At 39.5% G+C, this 16,675-nt stretch overlaps 1 protein-coding gene across 8 annotated transcripts in view; it reads right to left on the bottom strand.

Moving 5' to 3' along the window:
* Positions 1–16,675, bottom strand: part of Pds5b (PDS5 cohesin associated factor B) — a 152,477-nt gene that overhangs the window by 60,750 nt on the left and 75,052 nt on the right. For all 8 annotated transcript variants that reach the window (XM_059249710.1, XM_059249711.1, XM_059249704.1 and 5 more), the window contains exons 8-13: positions 13,206–13,346; positions 11,309–11,424; positions 7,714–7,808; positions 4,572–4,717; positions 3,652–3,803; positions 1,984–2,097 (exon numbers count right to left, since the gene is read on the bottom strand). In XM_059249710.1, coding sequence (XP_059105693.1) covers positions 1,984–2,097; positions 3,652–3,803; positions 4,572–4,717; positions 7,714–7,808; positions 11,309–11,424; positions 13,206–13,346 — 764 coding nt within the window. The remainder of the gene's footprint in view (positions 1–1,983; positions 2,098–3,651; positions 3,804–4,571; positions 4,718–7,713; positions 7,809–11,308; positions 11,425–13,205; positions 13,347–16,675) is intronic.

The raw sequence follows: 16,675 nt of genomic DNA, 5'->3' as shown, positions 1-16,675 counted from the left end.
TCAATAAAATACACTTAAATTTAAGGAAAAAGTAGCTCCTGTTTAGTGTTATGGCTGCTCCTTATACACCCTTCTTATTTAGAGGTGTTTTCTTCTTTTCATTTCTATTTCTGGCATTAACAGCCCACCAATTGTCTTTCCCTCTTTAAATTTAGAAGCCTCATATTCTGAGGCTTTTTGCAGGGAGGATTATCAGCTTTCTTACATGTACACCTGACAAATGTATCAATTACCTGATATTTCTGTCCTAGTGCTCATATGATAGAAAGATATTAGAATACTTTAATGTCGGGAGGTAGAGGCAGACTGATCTCTGTGAGTTTGAGGCCAGCCTGGGCTACAGAGTGAGTTCCAGAAAGGAGCCAAAGCTATACAAAGAAACCCTGTCTTGAAAAACAAAACAAAACAAAATACAAAACAAAAACTTTAATGTTTTTCCTGCCTATTTTTTATGTGTTATCTGACAATATTAATTTCCCTCCCACAGAGGCATGACATCAACCAATCACAACAGTGGGCAATGAAGGTGCGGGAGAGGGTTCCGGGACACCTGCAACAATGTCCATGGCTGCAGTTTAGGTCCCAGCCTACATGCTTCCTACTTCCTCCTTCTAAAGCCACATTCCCATAGTCCTCGGTTTTTTAGATTTACAGAAATATTTGAAACTGTTTTTGCTTCTTGAACACAATTCCTTCTTTCTAAACCTGCCTTTCTTGTAAAATAAAAATAAATATACAGACAGACTCATATTCTTAAGTTCTTTCATATAGAATCTCTGAGTGCTACTTCTGGATTCTTACTTGAAAGCATCTTCATTAATTTACTCTTAGGTGGTATACGGTCAAGGCCAGACTGAGACTTCTAATTGGCATGTGTTCTAGGAGGACACATGTCAATCATATCATCCACTCAAACAGGCTGTCAACTGCACCAAAGGAAAAGGAGGAGCAACTCAACGAAAGTAAACCAACAATTTGAGAACATACTCCAACCCGAGAAAAATTTCCAACATAATAAAGGAAAGAAAATAGTATATATGCCACTACTTATCGTCAGCACGGACTTCAAATCCTGGCTGTCTTACTACTTCCTGAGCGTCAGATCCAGCTCTGTATGGCTGCATCTATCTTTCTCAAACGCACTCTGTCTGTCCACTGCTCCCTTTCAGTTGCAGTGTAAGAGCAGAGACAAGGCGCACACACATTCTGGTACTCCAAACCACAACTCCACATAAAAGAACAGGAGCACAAGGAACTACGGCAATGAGACACAAGTCCATTAAAAATTTCAAGTATCCTTAGACTTCCAACTTCAGAGCGCTTACTCCTTTATAGCTCTAATTATATTTACTGGAATATCATGAGCCTAAATTTCTAAGCCTATAGGAAATCTCCAGGCCTTAATATGATTCAGTTAGATGAGAAGTATCTCTACTATAGATAGAATGCCAACTCCCTTCTCAGACATCCAAAGGTTCTTTCTGAATGACACCTGGGAATAAAAATGTATCTGTAAGACTTGCCCTAATGCTAACCTACAACATTATGTTGAGGACAAACAGCGTAGAAATTTGTACTCTACTGCACTACAGAATAATTTAAATTAGTACCGTGTTAAGAGTAGGAAGATAGTATTTTCATAATGTGGACCTTTTTAACACCTGGGGGTGGGGGGATAGGTATATCACCTTTCTTGAAATGCCATCAACATGAAAATCTAGAGAGAAAGAAAAATCAAATCCTTAATGGTTTCATGCCAAGTAGCTCTAGCCAGCTTTAACTGTTTTTGTATCTGCTTAATCAAATGTTGGCGACAGACCTTTCTAAAAAGAAAAAGAAATAGCCCAGTAATTTATTGTGTCTTGAACCTTTAAACAATGCCTGATTATTATAACGTTTACATTAAATACTTAAGGTTTATCCCCCACACCCATTCCATACACTCCAAGACAGAAGAAAGAGCACATGACACTGGAGACCTACTTCACAGCATTCAAGTCCAGTGTAGCATACAAGTAATACAAGCACTTCATCCGTTCCGTCGTTTCCAAATTGTGAGGAACCATGTACTGAGCAAAGATCCGCTCAACAAGCAACCTGTAAAAGAGAAGCTCTTTAAGTGTTCTAAGTTTGCAGTTAGAATTATACAAACTGTACAAATCACCAATTAGTAAGTCCCTCTGTCAAGAGCGGAGAAGAGATGTATGTCCCTCTAAGAGGGTCCAAAGGAAGGACTTGGCTCTGATGTCTGCAACAATCCTACAGGTTGTAAACCGTGTATCAAAGACTACATGTCCATATCTGTAGAGGAAAGTTCAAAAAACTGCACCAGACCCCTCTAAAGATCCAAATATCATTTTTTATGAGTTAAAGCTACAAAGATTCCTTTGATTTTCATCACATGAACCAAGGTCCTTGTGAAACAAGGCACAGCTGACCTAAAAACAGAGAGAGATAGGCCAGGAGCTGCTGTGGCCCAGCCCAGCTCCTGCACACACCAGGGCAACACTCACTGCCATTGCGTCCAGACTCCCGGACAAGGGGCACAGAGATGTCTTATCAAATCAGAATAGGAATCTGCACACTGGTGCCACACACTCAAGGGTAAAAACTGACTTAACAAAAGCACTCCCTAAAATACTTCATAACATTTTAGCACAGTCTATGGCAGTAGCTCTTAACCTGTGGGTCATGACCTTGGGGGGGGGGCGAACAACCCTTTCACAGAGGTCGCTTAAGACCACCAGAAAACACATTACAATTCATAACAGTACCAAAGTCATAGTTATGAAGTAGCAACAAAATAATTTTATGGTTGGCATCACCACAACATGAGGAACTGTATTAAAGGACCATAGCATTAGGAGGGTTGAGAACCACTGTTCTATGGCTTCTTTTTCAAGTGGCTTGCTACAGACATACACATTTGGATACACTAGCAACTTGTTAACTCAGATTCTAAACAGAACTGAGGGATCTAAGGGCTAACTGGCTCTAATTGATATAAGAACCATCTACTTTTAGGGCGATAACATCTCTTTTAGAAATTTACAAACTGCTTTTATTCTCAAATGGGAAGAGAGATCCCACTGCCTCTGCCTCCCAAGTGCTGGGACTAAAGGCGTGCACCCCACCGCCCAGCTTTGAGTGGGACTTAAAACTTCCAAATGATTCTCATTTGAACTATGTTTAAAAATTTAACAGCCGGGAGGTAGTGGCACACGACTTTAATCTCAGCACTTAGGAGGCAGAGGCAGATCTCCGAGTTTGAGGCCAGCCTGGGCTACAGAGCAAGTTCCAGGACAGCCAGGAATACAGAGAAACCCTGTCTTGAATATCAAACAAAACATCCTTCTAATGTGTTTTTCTATAAAACAAAACTTTAAATTATAACAGCTATATTCCTATTTTTAGATATTCCTCTGTAAAAAGTTAAATGTATGAAAACAAATGAGAAAGTTCTAGTCATCCACTATGTTACCTATGCAGGACTGCTTCATCTGTGGCTTTGTTGGCAACAAAACTATGCATCTCATTTGCCATGTACTAAGACAGGAGGGTATTTAAAGCCATAAAGAAAATACAAAGAGTATGTAACATCCACAACTTACCCATCACTGAAAAGCACGTCTGCACGTGGCCCCGACTTACCGATCATCGATGCTGTTCTGGTAATAGATGTGGAGCAGCTTGTCCTTGACCCAGGAGATCTGCTTTGCAGCGTCTTTGCCGGCTGCCGACTGTAAAGCATATTTCTTATAAATCTGGGCAAGTCCCATCATGGCTTCTTTTCGTACTCTCCACTTAAACAAAAACAGATAAAGTTCTCTTTATAAGGAAAAATGTTTCCATTATTGGTGGGCATAGTGACGCACACCTTTAATCCCAGCCCTTGAAAGGCAGAGGCAGGCCAATCTCTGAGAGGTCAAGGCTGGCCTGGTCTACACAGTGAGTTCTAGAACAGCCAGAGCTACAGTGAAATACTGTCTCGAAAAAAACGAAACAAACGAAAAAAGCAAAAGCTTCTTCTATTACATAAATGCATTAGAATAGCTTGCTGGTTCATCTTCATCATCAACCCCAATAGATTTAGACTTGCAAAGAAACAAACTAGGCACATTTATGAAGAGGATTTCCAGGCAAATTTAACCGAGAAAGAATAATTCTTCTTTAATGTGAGCAGAAGCATCCCATAGAGTAGGGTCCCTGACTGAAGAAAAAGAAAGCCAACTCAGCATCAGTATTCAACTCCTCATTTTACACCCTAATTTATCCAGACCTCAGATATTTTCAATTTATAATTTATTTAGGGAAAAATAAGTATTTTCAAATGTAATACTATTAAACTTCAAGTATTAAAAATAAAACTCCGCTGGGTCTGTTGTTATACATCTTTAATCCCAGCACTCATGAGGCAGACAAGCAGAGCTCTGTGAGTTTAAGTCCAGCCTAGTCTATATAGTGAGTTCCAGGACATCCAGGACTACATAGAGAGACTGTCTCAAAAATAGAATTTAACAACAAACAAACACAAGACAAAGCCACCGGGATTTACCTACTCTCCTACTTACCCGCTTGTCCAATGTTCGCTCTCTCACAAAATGAAGTAAGTGATCATTGACAAGAAGAATATCCTTCTTAGCAGCTGTTACTATAGACACAATAACATCGTGTCTAATAGCTTCCTCAGGGTCATGGGATCTCACCTTAAGATACTCTGAAAGGTAAGAGTTTCTTATTAAAATGGAAACTTTAATAATTATCATATTGTATAACATGAATTGCTAAAGTCTTATTAATAAAAAAAAAAAATGGAGCCAGATATTGGGGTGAAAGTTGAAATATCAGAGAAACACAACAAGCCAGCCATGTTCTTACCTCTACAAAATCCTCAGCTTCAAGAGAGAGACTACCTGTTTACTCATGCCTTATATACCTTTCTGTGCCCTGCCATCTTACTTCCTTCCTAGTGCTAGAATTAAAGACGTGTGCCACCATGCCTGGCTCTGTTCCCAGTGTGGCCTTGAATTCACACATACGGATGGTTCTCTGTCTCCCGAATGCTAGGATTAAAGGTGTGTGCTACTACTGCCTGACCTCTATCTATGTTTAATAGAGTGGCTGGCTTTGTCCTTTGATCCCCAGGCAAGCTTCACTGGGGTACACAATACATCACCACAATATTGCTTTAGAAAATTAGAAAGGCCTTCGCAAATCAACAGAGCAAAAGCTAACTGTGGTAATAGTTTATTTGTGCTTTAACAAAGCTTGCCTGAAAATCAGAAGGTGGAGCTAGCCACTAGTTAACCATAGAGGTCTGTACAGACAGACGAGGGGAAGTGATGAGGCGGGGTGGAGAGAGGAGCTCGCTCTCTTTCGGCGGAGGATTTCATAGGAGTAAGAACTAGTGGCTGCTGATCTGCCTCTCTGATCTTTCAGCTTTTACCCCAATATCTGGCTTTGGGTTTTTTATTAATAAGCCCGTTTAGCAATTCATGTTACAGCAAACCTTATGCAGAATGTTCAATATTTCAAGAAAATGAAGAGCAAGGAAAGGAAGGAGGGAAGAAGCAAGGCTGGCTTCCTCACAAACTAAATGTCATGTACAACTGAAAAGTGAAATTCTGCTCCATTTCCAGGACAGGAAAGTTGACAAGGCTGTCTCTAACTCATTAAGCTAATCATATACATTAACAGATGTATTACTGTTAAGGATGTCGTTATCATTTTCTATATCAATGAATTAAAATATTCAACTCAGCTGGTGTTACTGGGAAATAATGAGTATTATCGTTTCTATGCTGTAATTAGTGAAACTCTGAATATGGTTACTAAAGGAATAACGCTAAGATTCTGGCTGACAGGACCTTGTTTCCATGTGATCCAACTGAAGTACAAGTATCTAAATTAAGAATCTGGAAAAAAACTCATCACAGTAAGAAAGTCTTAGCAGTTACAGACCAATGCTTACACCTAGCACTTTTTCAAATGGCTTTCTGTTTAGTGTACACACACTATTACTCATGAGCACATGGCTATGAATTACCAAGATTTCTGAGGTAAGGAACTAACGTATAAAAACAAACAAAAGCAAATAAATGGTGAAAAAGAAGTTGTAAATTTTTTTAAAAGAAGAAAAACCCTCCCCACCAAAACAAACATTAACAGTTTCAGAAAATACTGCATCCGTAATACAAGAAAAGGATGTGACAAATCCCCTTCCCAAAAGACTATCCACACAGACAGGAGTGGGGATGGGAGAGCAAGAAGTGAAAAAAAAAAAACCATAGACCCCCCCCCCCACACACACACACACACACACACACGTGCGCGCAGCAGAGGGCCAAGGAGTAAAGAAGCTAGTAGCCCCAGAAGCACCATAGTACAGCAGCTACAAAGAGGTGATCCAGATGTAAGTAGGAAGACAGAAGGTCCAAGTAAGGTGTCTCCATAAAAAAGGGATGACACTGGCTTAAAAACAAAACAAACGAAAAACAGGCTGTTAAAAATCTGACTGACAGACTCCTCTTCCAGATGTCCCGAGTTTAATTCCCAGCAACCACATGGTGGCTCACAACCATCTGTAATGAGATCTAGTGCCCTCTTCTGACCTAGTGTCATACATGCTGTATACAAAATAAACAAATAAATCTTAAAAAAAAAAGAAATAAAAATAAAAATGAAATGAAAAAAAATCTGACTGACAATAAATAATTCAATATACTTGGAAGCATTACTGTGACAAGCTACTGTTTAAAATACTACAGATGGATATAATTTATGGTGTTCTTCAGGAGAAACTCGGAAGGAATAGAAGGCTTTAAGGAGCACTGATAAGCAAAAGCAGCCTGAAATGTACAACTTGGGACTTACATAACTGTTCAATGCGAAAGAATAGAGTGAGAAAACAGAGTAAGAAAAATTAGAACAAAGAAAAATTATGAGACACAAGGGAAGAAAATAGGCAATTAAAAAAAAACTTAATAAAGACAGAACTCCATCGAAGTCACATGATTCCAATGAGATGCTTTCCACAGGACAACACTAAGTCAGCCACACACAGGTACAAATAAGCAGACGATTATAAAACCACAACACCACACAGACCAAACTCAAGAGCAGCCCAGGAGAGCTGCTGCAAGGAGGGTTCTGCAGGACTTACCGTTCCCGCACTTGCCTAGCTCCTAAGCACTTCAGTAAACGCTAACATTTGTACAAAAGACATGCATACTATTAGAGTAACCTTCATTTCATGAACTATCTCATAATTTAAAAAATTAAATAGGTATATGGTATTCTTATTACTTCAAAATTTGGAAGTGAAATACTTAATGCTTATACAGAGTTTAAGTTATCTCCACTAACTATGGTTAACTTAGTTTATAGTTAAATGACTTTCACTAAGTTCTTAAAGTATCAGAGCATTAGCATTTTCAAATTTTTTCAAAATCAAGACCCATTCAAACTCAAATATGTGAGAATGTGCACAGCTATTCTTAAACAAAAGAACTACTTTAATTCATGAAGTTACTTCCAAAAAACTGCTTCCAGTGTGCACAAGGAACTACATGGTAAACACCGTCGCTTCAGAAAATAAGTTCCATGATGATGAATGGAAAGAGAAGACAGCGACCAGAAACACCTAGAAGAAAGGGTTTCACTACAAAGCTTATTTTTTCCCACTGAAGAACATCCAGAAATATGTGATATTACCTGTTAAATCCTTTGCTAAATCAGGATGGTTCATTAGACAATGGCTAGCAAATTTCACACATTCCAGGCGTATTGGCACATGGATATCATTAAACCTGATAAAAGATTAAAAAGAGTACTCTAAAACAATCAAAATGGACAAATTTAATCTATACTCAATTTGTATTTATTTCTCTTATTCATTAATAAATGTTTACATGAAAATCCAAAGTGGGGCCTGGGAAGATAATGGGATTGGTAAAGTGCTTGGTAAAGGATTTGTGTTGAATTCCCAGAATCTGCATAAAAAGATGGATGTGGCGGCACACCCTTTTGACCCCACAACTGAGCAAGTAGAAGTGCCTGTCCAGCCAGCCCAGCCCAGTCTTCAAGCTCAGGTACTGCGGGGGTACCCCAGCTCAGGCACCACTGCAGTACTCACCATCAGAGTAGATGTCAGCCTCTGAAGGATGACATCCAAGGCAAACATCAGGCCTCCATGTGCACAAGCACATATCCACGGGTCTACTCGCATGCATGCAGACACATACACATACTAAAGAAAATGCAAAGTCTAACAAGACTAACAGTCTGGGGCCATACATAAACTAGAGCAATCTCAATTAGGTCCTCTTAGGACTGTAAAATTCTAGGGAGTCTCTGTTTTCCACTGGAATAATAGTAACAAATGTTTTCCCATCAGTACTGACTTTCAAATGTGTCTGTTGAGTAAGTGTCAAAGTATGTCTGCATATGTCATGTTTTATAAATATACGTGTGCATATGTTTAAATTTCAGAGAAACACTTCAATTTCATATCATGTCTGAGAAGAGATTTCCTTGAAATGTTTTTTCCTAATTATAGGACATAAATTAACATGTGGCAAATCTTACACTGTGTTAGTTTTATCCTATGATTCTAAACTGTATCCAAAAATTGTTCTTATCCAATTAGCCATCAGAATTATCTCATTTCTAACTAATAACAAGGACATCTTTCTTTTTTTTTTTTTTTTTTGTTTTTTTTGGTTTTTCGAGACAGAGTTTCTCTGTGTAGCTTTGGAGCCTGTTCTGGAACTCGCTCTGTAGCCCAGGCTGGCCTCGAACTCACAGAGATCCACCTGCCTCTGCCTCCCGAGTGCTGGGATCAAAGGCGTGCACCACCGCCCGGCTAACAAGGCCATCTTTATACTCTATCTACAATTTATCTATAAAAACTAAGCACTCAAAGAGTGCTTTCCTACGATTTAGATATTCTTCATATGTTTATTTTTATGTCAATTAACAGGAACCTTTCACTCCTAACCTTAGAAACTGGTAGTCAAAGTTGGACACATGACTGTATTGGGTATTGGGATTCGAATTTCTTAGCAAAACTATCTAATAGACAGCACTGTATTCCTCCATTAGCATGCACATGACATCTAATTGCCCTTCAATTAGCAATGTTCAACATCTATACACAGCAGCTCATCCAAGACTTTTCAATTTGGCTTAAGTGTCAGTAACACTGAAGCCAAGGGTTTCCAGTCTGTAAGTCTGTGTCTTACTTCTGTAAAATCAAAAGGCTCAAGTATTTTTATCGCTCAACACCGAAAGAAACAACATCTAGGGCCGGCAGACAGCTCAGCAGGTAAAAACACCTGAAGATCTGATCCCTGGAATCCATGAAGGTATAAAGATGAAGCTGAGGATGGAGCTCAACAGCAGTGCGACTGCCAAGCACGCACGAGACTCTGGTTCAACCCTCAGTAGCCCTAGCACCCCTCAAAGCAGTATGTTTTTAAAAGAAGACATGTTCTCAAAGCCAGCAGCAGCACATTACTTAAGTTGTTCTCATCAGGAAAAACCATTTACTCTAGGAAGTACAACACTCTCATGGCCCTGGTAAGGTGTGTTTTGAATCCAGGTGTGCAACACTGCAACACTCACCATTTCTTAAACAAGCCTGTAACTTACCACCATTGTCTGTAACTAACTCTGTTAAAATACTTTCAGCTCCTCTACTGTGATGGGCACTTGTTTTTGTCATTGGTTTTGTTTGAGAACGGGTCCCAGCTGACCTGGAACCCACTACGTAGAACAGGCTGGTATCTGCCTGTCTCCCTAGTGCAGGGATTAAAGGTGTGCATTACCACACGGGCTGTAGAGGGCTTTTTTGTTTCTTCCTTTTTGTGGTGGTAAGAATCGAACCCTGGGCCTCACACATGCGAGGTTAGTGTTCTACCATGGACCTCCATTCCCAGACCAGATGCAGTGATATTTAATTTGGTGAGAAGTTTGATGTCCTTAAATTAAAAGCAGCAGCTGCAGTGGATCAGAAAGGGAATACGTGTTGACAGTAGGATTTTCGAGGAGAGTGTGTTACCTGGATGGCCTGGCTAATCTAATTCCTAATTCGAAAGTACAGCAAGTGCCTACACAACCACTTCAGTGTCAGCACATGCACAGCAACAGTCCATCTCGGACTCTTCTTGCTGGCAATTCGATGCCATCCTAGTTCATGAAGGTGCACGGAGATATTTGCAAAACCAATTTCCTATGGAAACGTCTTAAGATGTATCCCTTTCAACTACACATAACTAGCTGTACACTGACCATATATTTTTTTAATTATAAAGTGGAGGTGGTGACACACGCCTTTAATCCCAGCACTTGGGAGGCAGAGGCAGATGGAGCTCTGTGAGTTCGAGGCCAGTCTGGTCTACAAAGCGAGTTCCAGGACAGCCAGGGCTACATAGAGAAACCCTCTTAAGAAAGAAAGAAAAGGAAGGGAAAGGGAAAGGGAAAAAAAGAAAGGGAAGGGAAAGAGGGAGGAAAAAGGGAGGGAGGGACGAGCTAGCGAGCTGTATTTGATAGAACATACTTAAAGGATGGAGCCCGAGCACTGGAGAGGCTAAGGCAGGAGAAGCAAACACTCTGGACCAAGGGAAAGGAAGGAAGAAGGGAGGCTGGGTGCACCAGGCTGGTCCAAACACTCTCAAGAGGTCTGCCTGCCTCTGCTTGGAGTGCTGGAAAAATGGACACCACCACGTTCAGCTACGTCATCTGTTGTTAATTTCATCAGCATCCTTACCTATCCAGTACAGCCAAACAATCCAATTAGATACGGCTTTGGGGGAGGGACTGCATCACTGCAAGCTGCACTTTCAGTTGCTTCTATTATTATTTTATGGTTGTAACAAAAACCATGAGTTAGCTTTTAAAATGTATCATCTTTCCAAAAAAATAAATCACCAAAGACAAAATAAAATGAAAAGATAAAAGAAAATTTTAAACACGACAATTATAATCAACACTAAAAACTACAAAATGAAAAATCCTTTCTTTCTTTATTTTTGAATCAGTGTTTCATGTAAGGCCAGGCTGGTGCAAAGACTGGCCTTCAGCTTCTGATCCTTCTGCCTTACTTACTGGTTTATGGGGTGCTAGGAACCCCCACCTAGGGCCTTGGACACACTAGGTCAGCACTGTACCAACTGAGTTATATTACCAACCCCAAATCCCTTTATTATGACTTAAGAACAAAGCTTAAATGTGTGCAGAATTTTTAAAAAACAATAGAAATAGATATAAACACGTATTTCTTACAAACAAAAAAAACAAAATCATATACCTGCCCAAGTAGCACTGCCAGAGTGGTTTATTTTGAGAGGCCAGTTCTGAATCCTTTGCCCCAAACATTTTTGCTAGAAGTTTAACAACCTGGAGGCGTTCTTCATTATCATTGCTCTAAAACAAAGCACAATTTGTTTAAACTTCAAAGTAAACACTGAAAACGTGACCTATTCCTAGGATTTCCAGGCCTCTCTAATTTACAAAAAAACTTCTATGAACCCAGATGGTGAAGTGTGTAACAATACTCAGAAAATGTTTCACAAAATGGAATGTTACAATAAATGCTTTAATCACCTCAAGTCACATTAAAGCAGTACTGTGATGGGAAAACGTGTCTCAAGATTCCTACTAACTACTGAAAAAGCCTCTGCTAGAATTAAGGTTCTTTTCTAGTCAGAGTCAATTTAAAGACCTACTAAGGACTCTTGAAAACTGTTAAGAGCAGCCACTGTACAAACATCAGCTTCCTAAAGGAAGTTCGACAGTGTGACGAAGCGCTGAGCACACCGCAAGCACACTTCTGCTTTATCCACTGTGTGACAGGCGTCCTCCAGGTGAAAACACAGTTTTATTGTTGAGTTTGTTACCAACAAATGACCAACTCCAATGCTAGACTTCCAAAGAGAGTGCAACAATCAGGCCTATCAAACAGGACCAAATTCAAGGTGCTATGGATGGCGCTATATAAGGATTTCTTACATTTTACGACAGTGCCTCGGGCTAGCCTTCAAGAGGCCCCAACATATGGCCTATGTCTTTTTGGTCCGTGTTTATCTGCTCCACAAATGGAGGTCGAAGTAGAGCCTTGCGTGACACGTACGCTCTGCCCTCCAAATGTACCCAGCTCTGACTCCCCTTTCACTGCTGTCTGCATCTCTTCTGATCTCACAGCATCTGGTCTGTTTAACAGCGCTCACTGTCCCTCGCCCTCCCATACTACATGCTACGTTGGCTGAAAGCAGGGATAAGAGTTTACTTATTTTTATATTTCTCATAGGGTACAGGAAAATGCAATTAGGGTTTTCTAGAGAAAACCACATTAACTAATAAGTAATTAGAAACGTTGGTTGTCTGGCCTAATCAAAATTACTAATCACATTTAAAAGGCAATAGGAAGGCCACTTAATCAAAGGGCTCACTTAAGAAATATACCAAAAAAATACTCTAGACTAAAATAAGAACAAGTTACTGGTTATTTAGTGACCATATAATACCAATATAAACTGCTTGCTTTATTTTGGTTTTGAAAGTAATAGATCAAAATTTTTAGAAATAAGAAAATGTTGCATGAAAAATCTACTTTTCTGGGTTATGTACTAGGATCCATCAAAAACTAGAAATTATAACTAGCTGTATTTAATCTTGTAATGAGTTGGGAGAGAAACCATACTCCCCAATTCTTCAAATAAAACTCAATTTGTAGCATCATTTAATGTCAGGGTAATAGAGACATGCTAAAAAATTTCAGATGTTTTACTACAGAAAGAAAACTTAAAGCACGGGTAGCTATGTAACACAAGAAAAGAAAGAGCAGGCCATACAGACAATGAGTTAAGCTACTTTTAATGCCCAATCAAGAGGTCAAAGAGAGTGCTACAAACTGTGCTTTGAAAACAGAAGCTTTAGCTTGTCTCAAAAGTTAACCTAAGCCCAGATCCATCCTAGAAAATATGTGGAGGATGATGTCATACTGCTGTTCATTTTGTAAGTGGGAGTTATTAAACTGGCAGACATCATGCCACACACCAGAGATCCAGAGAGACAAACAAACCCATGAACGAACAATAACAACATTCTTTCTCCTGATGTCTTCAGTAAGCCGAGGATAAGAACTGAAAGGCAACAGCAATGCTCTTTGTTGAACTTGTTGGCAGTTGTATTTTTACAATAGTTACCTTTAACTTAAACTCAAGCTGGGGTAGGACAGAGAGCAGCAAGTGGCTGTCAATGTTGTAGAGTTCCAAAATCAAATCAAAGACATGCTCAGACAAATCACTGATAGACGTTTTCCCAAGCATCAGAACCTGGTTAAAAAACTGTTAAGAAAATCTGTCATTAAAAGAAATGCCACAGACAAACTGTCTGAAGTTTTGATTATTATTCAATTAAATTTTTTATTGTTATAAATGAAGTCAAACAAGCACACAGAAACATTTTCTACATGAGAAACTACTCCCACCTAAAACAGAGAATTCATCTTGTAGACAATGACGCAGATAATCTGTATTGACTCACCGATGATCAACATCAGCAAACACCTTTACCACCCAAATATTTTGTTCCTCCACTAAAATACTCAACTATATCCTAACTGTGATATTTTTGGGTCAACTCAAATGGTAAAATGTTATTTTTTGTTTTATCCTCAAAGAAGTTTTCAGAGAAGACTGTGAATCCAGAGTAGAAGTAGGGATATTAGTGTCCATATGGGCAAGCACCATGCAAAGGCAGAGAGAAGTGAGCTCCTCCTTCCTTTCTAGAAATAGGGTAACCTCCCTCTCCTGCCTATGAACATCAGAACTCCAGGTTCTTCAGACTCTGGTTACAAAGATTTGCACTAGCAACACTCATCTGTGTTCTCAGGCCTCTGGATTTGGACAGAGAGTTAAACTATCAGCTTCCCTGGCACTCAAGCTTCTATCACGGGACTTCTTCAACCTCCAAAATAGTATGAGCCAATTCTAGTAAATTTTCTCATATGTGTTTATGTATACATACACACACACACACCCTCACACACATTTTATCAGTTTTGCTTCTCTTAAGTAGCCTAGGAAAATGATTTAATCACATCATTACATAAATTCCTTAATGACAAGAGATCATATCTTGTTTACATTAGCATAAGGAAAATTGCAGCATTTAAAATCGAGCTTTCTTATACCTTCAGAGCAGCACCTACTCTATTTTTCAACTGCACAGATTTATATTTTTATTATAAAATGTCTTTCTAGTCCTTTTCATCTTCCTTTGCATTCTGATAAATGATGTGTACATTTATAAAGTTTGCAACACTAATTAAAATCCAACCAAGAATAAACACAACAGGCTTTTAACTTCCAAGTCAAACCATTCATCACACTACAACTCAAAAGAGCAAATATACCAAGCATAATGACCAAATTCCTTTATATTTAAAATCTTCCAAAAATTAATCCAGGTGTTGGTGGTGCATGCCTTTAGTCCCAGCACGTTGGAGACAGCAACAGAGGGAGGCAGATCTCTTTGAGTTCAAGGCCAGCCAGGTCTACATAGCAAGTTCCAGGCCAGCCAGAGACTCTGTCTCAAAAACTTAAAATAAATAAAAACTTCTCAAAATGTGTAAAATTGACCCAGAATATGTATCACACATTCTTAGCAGCTTCCTATGTCTTCTCAGAGAAAGAGTCAAAGATCTGTATCACACAAGGTTCTCTGATTGCTTGCCTCTGCCAATTAACATATAACTTGGCTTCTTTTGTACTTCCATAATGAAGGTACAATGACTAAGACCTCACACCTCCTTGGCTTACTTCAAGCTCTTGGCAGTTATAAATGAATACTATGAACAGTGCAGACTGCCCAACCCAAGAAAGAAGGCCATGGGGAAAGAAAGGAGAAAATCAAATACACTGTATGACATTCCCTGGGGGGGACTGAATAAGAATAGCCCTATAGGCTCACACACATGAACCAAGAGTCACCAGGGACTGAAACCCTTTAAAAGATTAGAAAGATTAGGAGGTATGGCTTTGCTGGAAATTTGTCACTGGGGTGAGCTTAGAGGTTAAAAAACCCAAGCCAGGCCCTGTCGCCCTCTACCTGGTGCCTGGGGATCATGACGTAGCTCTCAGCTACTTCACCAGCACCATGCCTGCCATGCCTGCTACCATGATTCTCAAAATGGTAATAACGGATTATCCCTCTGAAACTGTAAGCCAGCACCAATTAACGCTTTTTTTATAGGAGTTGTGGTGGTCTTGGTGTCTCTTCACAGAAATATAACAAAGACTAAGACATTACCAAAGAATGAAAACATCATTTTTTTTAAAGGACAAATTTCTGTCCTTTATTTATTGGTTTTCTAAAACAACTTGATTTTTTTTCCTACTCATCAATTTTGTGGAAAAGAAACAAAAATATCAAGATATTAAATTCTTCAGGTTAAATTTTATTGTCCTTAAAATTTGTAGTTATAAATTTTTCTCTTGTTCATAAAAAAAAAAAAAAAAAAAATTAGTAAGGAGGCTGGAGAGATGGCTCAGTGGTTAAGAACACTGGCTGCTCTTCCAGAGGACCAGGGTTCAATTCTGAGCACCCACGAGGCAGCTCACCACTGACTTTTGAATCCAATCCCTGGGGATCTGATGCACTCTCCGGCCTTTGGGGGTACTCACTGCATACATGTGATGCACAGATATACATATGGGCAAAACACATAAACAAAATAATAAAATTAAATTTAAAACCACTGAATTAAAATCCCTCAATCTACCTTTTCCTTAATAAAGAACAATAATCCTCCGCCAGTCTGGCCACCACATTGGTCAAACTATCACTACCTTCCCTACTAGCCTGGAAAAAAACTTGCAAACTAGAAGGGAGTTGGGGATGTGTCTCACACATTCCATCAAAAACATTAAAAAACGCAGCATAGACTCCCCATGAGGCCTTACCTTCTTGTAGGAGGGAATGGGAGATGGGTTGAGGAGGGGAAGGCTGGAGGGGCAGGAGGAGGGAAGAGGGGGATCTGTGACTGGTATGTAAAATAAATAAAAATAAAAATACAAAAAATGCAACACACAGATGAGAATATATCTATAGAAAATATAAATACAGACATACATACATATATATGGACAGAACAAAGGAAAATGAAGAAACAGAGAGAGAGATTTCTTCAGTGTTTATGTATGTAGGAACAGCACATAAAAAGCAGCTTGTTAGTGTGCACAAGAGCATACACCACACCGTGAAAGGAGGTCAGCAGGACCATCACCACCTCTGCTGCTCCTGTCAGTGCTGCGTGAGGAAGGTAAGTAGAGTCACTTCACCTAATCCTACCACTGCACCCGTCTCCTACTATCATATATGTATGTACGTATGTATGTGTGTGTGTACACACATACACACACACACACACACACACACACACACACACACACAAAACGCTATTCGGTTCACTCCAAAGTGATTCCACATGTAAGTACACAAAACTCAAGCGGAAAGTAAGATTTATAAGGGGCTGACTTAGAGGGGAAGGGCAAAAGCAACTGTCAATGACGTCATTACTGAGCCTCAAATAAAGCAAGGAATAAAAACAAAGGAAAACATAATCATGGAGGGCTGAAGATGGCTCGGTGGGCAAAGTGTATGCTGAGCAAGC

The sequence above is a fragment of the Peromyscus eremicus genome, chromosome 23 (genome assembly GCF_949786415.1).
Source record: "Peromyscus eremicus chromosome 23, PerEre_H2_v1, whole genome shotgun sequence".
NCBI lineage: Eukaryota > Metazoa > Chordata > Mammalia > Rodentia > Cricetidae > Peromyscus > Peromyscus eremicus.
This window is presented reverse-complemented; position numbering and strand designations above follow the sequence as displayed.